Raw genomic sequence first — 11,249 nt, forward strand, 5'->3', positions numbered from 1 at the left:
TGCTTTTAACTTCCAGCATGTACACATGATCTGACGACAGTTGACGAGATTGACTGGAAATTCATGGTGCATTTCCTTTTTGTGTTGGAACAAAGCTTAAACTCTATTAACTATGTACACATGATGAAGTCAGTTGTACTGCTGTTTTCCAGCTACACTGTAGTGTTTGTAGTACATGAGAGTGAAACACAAGACTTCATGGTAATCACAAGAACAGGACAGTCCTCACAACGGCTGGTGCACACAAACCTGGTGTCTAAATTCATGGGTGGATTTTATATTACTACATTACTAACCTTCTCCCTGCTGCCTAACCCCCTAACCGATATAAATCTGGTGCCAATTGTGCAGGGAGAAGGTTTACATGTCTATAACAGGTCTACAAACTGTCCGCATGAGGAAAGCTAAGCAAGATGCCAGCTTCTGCTGCCGATGTGGTTTGAGTGGCCAAAGAAAACTGAACCCTACAGAGTCGAGTCTATTCTGAAAGTTTCAGAAAGGATTCCAGCATAGAGGAAACATCACAGAGCCAGGCCTCATAGCAGTAACAGAAAACCTAAACAAAATGGTACATTTTTAGGATTCTGGATTATTCACGAGTTGCACATTCCCAGGATCCTTTGCGCCCAGGGTAGGTCACGTGGGCGTCAGGGTAGGGAAAGGTCGCGGTAAACCACGTGACTCATCCTCGGCTCTGGTCGGAAGAAGTCGGAAGTGTTCGCGAGCGCTCGGAAATTTCAAAAATGGCTGACACCACTGCCGGCGGCGGGAGGTACGTAGTTTTTCACGGCGTTCGTACAGCGTTCGTACGGCAAAGCGGCATCGAATTTTTGCTCCATGACTATCGGTATGGGATAGGATAGGGTTGATTCAACACACTACGTGAAAATGTGAATGCTCCCAGCCTACTATCGGCCAGATATCGCTTAGGGCACCTTCTTCCGACCAGAGCCGAGGATGAGTCACGTGGTTTACCGAGACCTTTCCCTACCCTGACGCCCACGTGACCTACCCTGGGCGCAAAGGATCCTGGGAATGTGCAACTCGTGAATTGAGTGGAAATATTGTGCCCCTTGACCTTTTGTTGAACGTGCCCCTTAACCCTTGACCTTACCTGTTGCAGGACGGCTTGCTGCTGGACAGTCTGGGGCTGGAGTTGCTATGGTAACGACAAAATGTCACAGGTCAACAAATATCACAATAAAAACTCAACAAAGACAGCAAAAAGGGAAATTTGTAAGAACAATATTTTCATGTTGAAAGTTAGTGAAATAACCCACCTGCAGTGCCTGTTGCTGCTGCAAGAGGGCAGGCTTATACTATAGTTACACAGTAAACCAGTAATGTAGAAAGTTTTGACAGTAACCCACCTGCAGTGCCTGTTGCTGCTGCAAGAGGGCAGGTTGAGCCTGCAGCTGGTTGTACGCGGCCTGGGTGACCGTGGTTGACCCCAGGGCGGTGCCGAGCGTGACCCCGCCCACCAGCGTCTGCCCGTACACGGGCTGGGCCCCCAGCAGAGACTGCTGAGGCTGCTGGGCCGTCGCTATGGCAACACGACATCAACAACAATCAGGACAAGGTAAACAACAGTAGAATGTTTAAATGTCACAAAGCTGCTCATTCTCTTATCATGTTTATGGTTTACATGGACTGAGATACTAGTATCTGAGTTCTAAACTTCAGAATTTGGCATATTTCTAGTGTTACCTTTTTTATGGTACAGGTATGAAGTACAAGTTAAAGTATTAGGTACAGGTATGAAGTACACATGCAGAAACACCAAACCACCGTATCCACTTTACATGTATTAACTAAATTAAGTATAGGTATGAGGTACAGGTACACAGTACTAGAAGAAATCAAACCACCGTACTTGCTATCCCCTTTACAGGTAGAGGTGTTAAGTATAAGTACAGGTATCAGAGCAGTAGAAGAAACCACCGTACTTGCTATCCGTTCTGCGCCCGCGCCAAGCCCACCCCCTGCTGGTAGCCAATCGCAGCCTGCTGAGCTCTCAGCAACGACTGCAGCTGCTGGTCCTGATTGGCTGAGAAGGGACAACACAACAGTTTGTTTATTTGTTTATCAAGAGTGCTGACAAGCAAGCAGTCCAGTAGCATGGAGAATGTTGAGTACCACAAAGCATCGATAACACAAGTATACAAGTGGCGTTGGGAGACTAGGGCTAGAAATACCACTTACATATATGCAGGACTGAGGTTAGTGCAGGTAAAATTGGGGCTGTTCAGGTAATTCTGGTGTCTACCTGCACAATGGTTTGTAGTTTGATGCATACTTTATCAAATTCTGAGGAGCATTAAGGATAAGATAATGTTTTTACCTTGTGAGGCCCACGGAGGGTTTTTAGCACCAGTGTTGAACTGAGCCATGGCGGCTTCCCCTATCCTCAGCTCTGGTCACCTCACAACTGGAAAGGTACAAAAACCCCATTGTTAGCCTCCATTAATGATAAATTACATGCCAAAACCTTGTCATGTCTTCCTATCAGATATAAACAATACCATCATATATCACATCTGTGAATGTCCCTTTCTTTGAGATGACAGATTGCTGCAGAAGATGTACTGTTGATGTTCATACTCACCAGAATTATTCCAGTGTAAGTGTCTTGTGATTAATCATGAAAGGTGAAGTGCTGTGCAGGGATCTCCCCAGAAATTTAGGACAGAATGGAGGAGGGTGCGAAATATCGGTAAATTTGACCAAAGAACCCTGGAAAAGGGTGTAAAAACACTAGTTTTGAAAATTAACAGGGTGGAGCTGAGATAAGGACTGGGTGGAGGAGCTCCACTGCTCCATTGTTTAGGGAGGTCCCTGGCTGTGGATGGACATGGACTTACATGTATGCTGAAAACAAAATTTCATCTATCATCTCAGGCTTAAAGTCAATCACAGACCCAAAACCTTGAAGGAAGACAACAATATTGCATGTTGTCTTCGTTCTACCGCATTAAACATAAGCAGGCTGAACCTGAACTATCACACATCTCACAGTGAGGGTCTCACAGTGAGCAAGCAGCAGACAGGCAGGTCGTCTGTAGGACAGATTCTGCACGCCTGTGACCTGACCTGACCCCGCAGTCCACAAAAGGAGTTGTTGTGACAAGTCAGGGACACCCTATCAATGTATGGGGCTGATTCTGTGGTAAGATCACAGCCACAGCTACAGAACAAGCTGAACTATAGTATAGGCCCTCCAGGTCTGTATGTTGGTTGGCAGGACTTGACAGACTGGTTTGATCCACCCACACATTTTGCCAACAGCGATGACAGTTGAGTTTCCTTAGCCTGGGCTGGCCCGAGTGTAATTATGATATAACGAGTCAGTAGCAAACAGAATAGCACCCAGGCTACAGTGTCCTGCCCAGCTGGTTTGACTTATACTTGGTACATTTTTTTAATCCTCCCATCTGCTTGGAGATTAGCCCTTGATCTCCCTGATGTTTACCAGGCGCAGCAGGACAGAAGTAGGTGTACCCTGCTGGGGAGGTGATGAGTATGACAGCTGTGACTGTCAGGGGCACAAACTCAGCTCCAGTGGCCATGACATGTTGTTTTGTGTTTGTGTGGTGTGTGTGTGGCAAAGGGCTGTGTGTGTGTGTGTCTGTGTGCTTGAGTCTGTGTGTTTGCACATGTGTGAGCCAGCATAATTTTCTTCCCACGTCTGACTCTGATTGCCTTGTTTGTTTTGTGACCTGGAAGACTAGGCCCAAACAACACATTATCATCAGAATGTTAAACTCTGGTGGATGTGAAATTTACTCAGAACAGAATGCAGAAAAGGGCTTGAAAATTTCAGGAAAAGCAACTTCATCGAAAAAAATGTGTGGTATCCTGCCTGTTTTCCTGAATAAAAACAGCCTATAAACAAACCTGTCCAGAAGTAATCGTAATAGCAGCTAGGCTCCTTAGAAAAAAAAATTTCATGATCATTTTTTATATAGAGCACACCCCCCCCACACACACACACAGTTGTTGTTTGTGTGGAACAAAATATTGATTTTGATCCTTTCTAAAACACAACCTGACAACCTTACGGAGACCAAACTCACACGAGAGATCACACCAGACAGACCTACACCCGCTATCTGAGCTTGCCAGACCACAAAACAACCGACATAAAAATGGGCGCAACTTGACTCAGAGGAAGGAAGCCTGGAGGCAAGCTACCGTCTGCGCAGCAAGACCGCATTTTTCTCAGTCGGCTATGCGGCATTTTTTTCTCATTTTCTCACTAAAACGGGGGACAAATCTTTAAGTATTCCATGCAGAACTAAGCACAATACATTCTGGATTGATGAGAGGTCTCTACTCACCGATTATTTGGCTGAAATTTCTCCCAAAATCAGCTAAAGTCGGAGTCAGTCATAACCTTTTCCACAACACAATGAGTTATGGTGACATGTGACCGTAATGGCGGGTCCACGCTCCGAACATTGCCGAAGGGCCGAAGATTGCCGAACGATGCCGACGCGAGGTTCGTATATTTCCGTCGGCAAGGTTAAACTTTTTATTACTTTTACGCTAATTAACATGATATTTTCTCTTTATATGAAGTATAAACAACGGAAGAACCATTTTAAAGCATGAAAAATGAATGTATTTATATTTTCACGATGAAAGCTTGGGCCCAAGAAATAAGATATGTTTGACCTCGTGACCCCAACTCGCTCAGCTTCCCCCGTTGCCAGGCAATGGAATGTACCAAGTTAGAAGACAAATATGAGTAACACTTTTAATAAACAACAAATTGTCATCCAAAGAACAAAAAATGGTATAGAGACTTTAATAATAGTATTCATAATACTTAAAGCCTACGTACTCAAAATATTTCGGTAGAAAAACAATTTTATTCAATATTTTTTAACCAACCTCCTCTTCTTGAATGAGCTCGCCCACCGCCATAGAGGCGTGGACAACAGTAACAAACAAGTGAGAACGCTTCAGCAACTTCAGCGCATTTTCGGAGTAAATTCCCGGCGCTAGAATAGCACTTCCTCGGACATTTGTAGACATTATGGTCCCCTAAAGTCACCGGGAACTCTTTGTGACTCTAACACCGCGACTTTGCCGAGTTTTTGCGGAGTTTAGAGGTTGCGAGGCGTGTCAGAAAGGAATTCGGGACTAGGACAACCTCCAAGGAGTTTTTCTTCCTCTTTAATCAACTTGTTTGACAACACTCTTGGGTTGTTGTTGTGATACTTTAGAGATTGATATTCGGCAGAGTTTTTAACCAGAAAGGAACACAGAAGAACCAGACAAGATGCCGGACACGGGAAAGACGGACATGGAGAGGCTGGGTATATTCCAGGAGATGGGCTACACAACCATCGGGGACAAGTACAAACTGCCTAAAAGTCAGTACATGCACAAATATCTATTAAGGCGTTTCATAATTTGTCGTTGTTTGCCAGACTTTCCTATATTTCTGTTATTATAAATAATCATTTACATAGGGATGAGTACAATTCGTCCATTCTTTAAAAATTTTTGCACTATTATTATACGTATTGTTATAATACAATAGCTGAGTATGAACGTTATGTTTCCTCCTTTGCTGCATGTATATTGTCTTTGATGCTTAGCAGCAATCTTTACTTTAGTAGTGAACTGCAAGACTTAAAGCTCTCTCAGTCCTCTACAAATTGTGCCTATTCATCTATTGTTATTTGAGTTTTATTTTACTGAGATGCACGATACAGTATTAGGTAATATTCCTGTGGTCCTTATTGCACAAAACTACATGACATGAATTGAAACACTTGAATAACATTTCTCCATTTTCCATGTACTATCAGTTAAATGCATATGCTTCTATGCTTCTTAATTTGTTATTTAATTAACTCTTCGTGTCCTCTATTTCCTACCTGTAGTGAACTTTAACGATGCAGCAGGAAAAGGCAAGCAGATGTTACCCGGCGGCAGTAAGACGAGAACCGCGCTCCAGGCCGGTTACTTCGACAAAACGTTTAACCGCGTGATGGAAGCGGAGGCCTACACCGACCCCATCAAACTCCGCCGGCAGCACAGACTCAAGGAGGCCAAGAAAAACCTGGGGAAACCCTTCCTGCCAAGTAACGGGGATAAGAAACCGTGAGTTTCCTACAAGACGTCTTGTACAGTGTGTGTGTTCTGGTTTGGTTATCTTTTTAGTGCCCACGATCATGATGATGGTCATTCTGACATACTCATTTTCACCTGAGTGAAGTGAAAGTCAATGTTAAGTGACTTTCCCAAGCTAGGGCACAAGATTGGTGACTTTCCAGCATTCGAACCCTGGACCTCTTGGTTCTGAGCTGAATGCTCTGTCGTTGCGCCACATGACCCCACCTGTTCTGTGGATTAACATTGCTCAAAGCTATAGCATGATGATGCAATAATTGACAGACTGAGCTTGTTTGTTAATTTATTTTTTTTTGTCATCTAATTACAGCTCCGGGCTGGGTAATTCCTACGGGACGTTCGCTGGACCCGTGGGTGCGTTCTCTCCCGTTGCGCGGCCAAAGAAAGCGTACGTGGCGCCGGGGAAAAACGTGCTGACCAACCCGCCAAAAAATGGAACAGGATACGGGTAAATAAAAACAACTTTTATTCTTCCTACACGTGATTTGAAATTAATGTATAGAATGGATGCTAGTAGTCTAATTCTGCTTGTGCTTAGTAATATATAAGCCATATGATTATAGGATATAGAAATGTCCTTTTTTCACAACCAGGTAATACATTCGGATGTCCTCTGAGCCCATCAGTGAGAGCTTTATGTTCTCTTAAACCAACCGATGAAGCTATTTTTGGAAATCAGCTATTATACTAGTAATTACTATAAAGATTTTATATGCTTTTCCATACACCATGTTTATCTGACAGCCATGTTGACCTTTGTCCCCAGCTATCCTAATGTGACCTTGGGGAAGTCGGCGCCCTACGCTCCTGACCCCTACGAGCGCGCCAAGGACATCAGAAATGTGAGGACACTTCCTTATTGTCTTTTAAAAAATTATAGCAGGGCTCAAAATGCTTTTTCTCTGCACCTAGACTGAGTTGTCTGAAATCTTCTTTGTGAAATTCTGGAGAAACATTTCTGCTGATTGTTCTTGTACTTAGACTCCTTACAATATAAGTTGCAGATTGGTATTTTGAGTCCTGCATTGTCATATTTGATAGTAGTTGAGTAATCCGCATTTTACAGTCATTTTTCTAAAACTTTAATGTACTCAGTTCAATATGTTTGTGTGAATCCTAATTAATATCTAATATTGCATACTAGTACTTTTTTATAGTTGAGTCCTGTGCTGTAATCTCTGTTGAAATTATATCAACCCTGCCTCCCCCCAGCGAGAAATGGATGGTTCCAAGAAGCTGATGAAGGGGTCAGCGTTCCGGTTGAACCTGGCGCCGAAGGATTACTTCGACGGGAATCCGTACCGGTCCGACCGCCCGCTCGGGCCGCCCAAGAAAATCCCCAGCGCCAAGAGGGACTTCAAACCTTTCAAACCCAGCTCTCCTGCCAAGAGGGTGGGTGCAATCATTCTTACTCATTCACTCACTCATTCTCTCGCTCGCTCACTCATTCTCTCGCTCCCTCACTCATCCATTCATACTTACTGTGGAGTAAGAATTGTCTATGTTCAAACCCAGCTCACCAGCCAAGAGGGTGGGTGTGATCATACTCTTACACATTCATTCTCTTACTGGCTCGCTCATTCATTTATACTTCACTGTGGAGTAAGAATTGTCTGTGTTCAAACCCAGCTCACTGGCCAAGAGGGTGGGTGTGCTCTTTCTAGTAGTACTCATTCATTCTCTCACTTGCTCGCTCACTCATTCATTTTCTCACCTGCTCACTCATTCACTCTCTCACTTGCTCACTCACTCACACTCACTCACTCTCACTCCTTCATTCTCTCACTTGCTCACTCATTCACTCTCTCACTTGCTCAATCACACACTCACTCATTCATTCATTCTCTCACTTGCTCATTCATTCATTCATTCATACTTCACTGTGGGGTGAGAATTGTTTATGTGCAAACCCAGCTCACTGGCCAAGAGGGTGGGTCTGTTCATATATACTTATTCATTCATTCTCTCACTCGCTCACTCACTCATTCATACTTACTATGGAGTAAAAAATTTTTAGTCAAACCTGTTGTTACTGACAACCTAGAGTACTTGTGAGAGTGAGAGTTGACAGGTGGTTTCTTTGGTGGTTAAATAATTTTAATGCTTGGGTCATGGGGAACACTTATTTAAGTGACCACAACTTATGGCCAGATGGAATGCATTTCTTGGTGCCATACCTCTGTAATTGTGATTGTAACTGACTAATGTCTAACTCATGTTCGTTTCCCAGGTTGGAGGCATGAAGGCCGGGACCTTTGACCCTTACCCTTCGCACTCTAACGACCCGTACGTGGTGAAACAGAAGCGAGCCATCACCACCAACAAAGAGGGGAAAATCTTCCACCCGTCGCCCGGGCCGAAAACCGCGCCGACCAACTCCATACTGGAGTCAAACGTTATCAAGTAAGTAACTTTAACATTCGGCCTGCTAAATGCCTTTGGGCACCTTAAGTATGTATTGGTCATGGGTTAAGGCAGCAGGAAGAACTTTATTAATTTTAGTACATGTTGAGTGTATTGGCTGCTACCTGGCATATCAGATTTTCTCCTTGGTTTACTTACCTGTCCAGGCGACAAAATTTGGTTCTGTGTCCAAGATGTGTATTTTGTCTGATGTCACAGTGACACGTGTGTGTGTGTGTTGTGACACTTCAATGCTATATTAGATCTTCAAGGTCTACCAGATACCTTTGACCCAGTGTTGACGTCAAACTTCAAATAAGCCACGTGACAAGCTTCACTGGGTCAGTCTACTGAGGAAGACCAGAGCGACTGGTCGCAAGCTCTAGGTGAGAGAACTTTTTGTGGTGGGTCAAAAGTTTCAACTCTAATGTTTGTTTGTTTGTTTCAGGCGGTTGAACACCAGTAACTATCGCCAGCTGGCTGCACAAGGTTACACGTCCTTCCCCTCCATGCAGGCGAGAACGCACACCGCGCCCAGTGTCATCACCACTGCTGCATAAACCACATACATAGCCTCAGAGGGTGTGGAGGGGGGTTACGAGCTCTCACATTTTGTAGCAATCCTCCCAGCCTTCAGTACTAGACTCTGGTGACACATTAGGAGCTTTGCAGATTCAGCATTCTAGAAAACCCTGCCCACACCCTCCTGTTAGAGGATGTGTGAGGGGGTTACAAGTGATCATGTTCAGTGAAAATTGTCCTGGCCTGTCAGGCTCAGCACATGCAGTGAAAATTTTCCTTGAAAAATGAACTTCTTCAGCCAGAAAGATTGCAGGATTACTGCATCAATAAACCCCCATCCACACCCTCGAAGTGTCCTACTTATTTCCAGTTTCCCTCAGGTCCACATTGGATCCTCATTTAATATCGCACAACAAAAGTTTTTTTTTTTTTCAAACTTCCACCTTAAGTTTACATATCTTTTGATAAATATTATCACCTCAAGGATTTGAGCTCATTTAAAAACAGATACTTCAAGGAATTCAGCGAAATGGTACATGTATTTTCTGTGTATGTTTGGAGCATATCTCTGGTACAGATATTCTGATGTTCATATCACGAAGTGGAAGAAAATGTTCTTTTTGTAATCCAGGCATTCAGCTGCTACTAATGAGATGTTATATTTTAACATTAAGGCACCTCCCAGGCATGCACTATATGTTATCAGTGTCTGCAAATGGGGGTTAGCAGTTTCAGGTACAGAAAGCTAAACTATTACATACCGGTGCGCATGTACCCCTATGTTAGCCTCTAGGTGTGTGCACTGTGTAAGTACTGTGTTTATATGGTGCCATTTTATCAGGGGTGACTTGGTTGTAATTATCAAGAAGTTAGAGAATTTTTTTTTTTCTATGAGTTATATCTCAGACTATTGTTTATACGGGCTGGTATAGCAAATATTGTCATGACTTATTAAACATATCACTGTTGCATGCGGATATGTACATTTTCGTAAAAGTCTGAAATCTTTACGATTGCTACTTTGTTGTGCTCACGTCTTGCTGTGAAACGTCTGCCAGAGTACGAGTCAGATGAAAAAAATCATGTATATACCTGTGTATTACACTATGTCAATAAAGTTCTTTAATACCACTTCTGAAGATTTGGAAATGTGTTCTGTTAGGAAATTTTACATTATTTAATGATCCCTTAGACTAATTTATTTTGATTGATTGATTGATTGATTGATTGATTGATTGATTGCTTCATTCATTATATTATTTGACCGTTGGGGCACCACAGAAGAACTGGAGGTTTGGTGGTCTTTGGCTGTTTTCTGATTAGCCCAGTTCTAAACGGGGGTAATTCAACCAGGCCAGCTATGTTGTCTATATGCAATCAGAAAAAAACACAAAAGATCCCAAAGACCCTGAAGACCTCCCAAACCCCCAGTTTTTGGCATGCTAGAAAATGGAGAGAGAGATCCCAGACCTGCTACAATACTGTTAGGTGTTCCACACATTTTCATAGGATAACAATAAATGCTGAAACATTTTGGGCAAAATTATTTATTGAGCCTACTCCACATGGCCAGTAAGCAAAAATATACTCCCAATACAACAGGGAGAAAGTTATTACAATATAATTGTACACTATTGAAAATCAAATCTACTGGTTCCAAATTCATTGGATTTGTCTGCTTTAATTTTTGGAATGTAGCAAATTCTATAATTGTTAAGCTTCGGAAATTCATTCATAGGCCTGAAAATGTGACCTGAAACTATCCAAGCGCTACCGGTACTTTTGTAATACTGGTTTGAGTTTTGCAGCAATTCTTTAATTTCAGTAGTGAATACAAAAGACAGAATAACGTACAGGATAATGTTTAGAGCTCTGTTTTTTGCTGATTGATTTTATACATCTCTGAAGGATTATTTTTTATTCTTATTTTTCTATCATACAGTTTGTACAACATGTACATCATCATGTACATCATACAGCGCGAGAAAACAACAGAAAACTTAAGGGATTCAAGCTACAATAGAACTGCCGTGAGAAATATAATCAACTCTCCAAGTCCAAACATTGATTGTCAAAAAGATGTGCATTCATGTGAGTTAGCACCAAACACCAGTCACCTTGAAGTTGTAAAGACCTTAAAAATCTCAGTCTCTAGCAAATTTTAGTGTTGAATGCCTGCA

The 11,249-nt window shown here is 42.7% G+C and overlaps 2 protein-coding genes across 2 annotated transcripts in view; one reads left to right on the forward strand and one right to left on the reverse strand.

Annotated features, from left to right (window-relative positions):
* LOC109481397 (cell division cycle and apoptosis regulator protein 1-like) overlaps nucleotides 1–4,443 on the reverse strand; it is a 15,589-nt gene extending 11,146 nt beyond the window's left edge. The window contains exons 1-5 of the mRNA XM_019783956.1: nucleotides 4,338–4,443; nucleotides 2,342–2,428; nucleotides 1,947–2,047; nucleotides 1,371–1,543; nucleotides 1,115–1,159 (exon numbers count right to left, since the gene is read on the reverse strand). The gene's annotated coding sequence lies outside the window, so the exon portion shown is untranslated. The remainder of the gene's footprint in view (nucleotides 1–1,114; nucleotides 1,160–1,370; nucleotides 1,544–1,946; nucleotides 2,048–2,341; nucleotides 2,429–4,337) is intronic.
* A 482-nt stretch (nucleotides 4,444–4,925) lies between these two features.
* LOC109481365 (UPF0602 protein C4orf47 homolog) lies at nucleotides 4,926–10,158 on the forward strand. Its single transcript, XM_019783917.1, has 7 exons — nucleotides 4,926–5,378; nucleotides 5,895–6,114; nucleotides 6,455–6,592; nucleotides 6,911–6,986; nucleotides 7,357–7,536; nucleotides 8,375–8,547; nucleotides 8,996–10,158. Exons 1-7 carry the CDS (start codon nucleotides 5,285–5,287, stop codon nucleotides 9,105–9,107), a joined length of 993 nt encoding a protein of 330 aa, XP_019639476.1. The 5' UTR covers nucleotides 4,926–5,284; the 3' UTR covers nucleotides 9,108–10,158.
* The last annotated feature ends 1,091 nt before the right edge of the window (nucleotides 10,159–11,249 follow it).

Source organism: Branchiostoma belcheri, unplaced genomic scaffold (assembly GCF_001625305.1).
Source record: "Branchiostoma belcheri isolate BF01 breed outbred unplaced genomic scaffold, Haploidv18h27 scaffold55, whole genome shotgun sequence".
In the NCBI taxonomy this organism is placed as follows: Eukaryota; Metazoa; Chordata; class Leptocardii; order Amphioxiformes; family Branchiostomatidae; genus Branchiostoma; species Branchiostoma belcheri.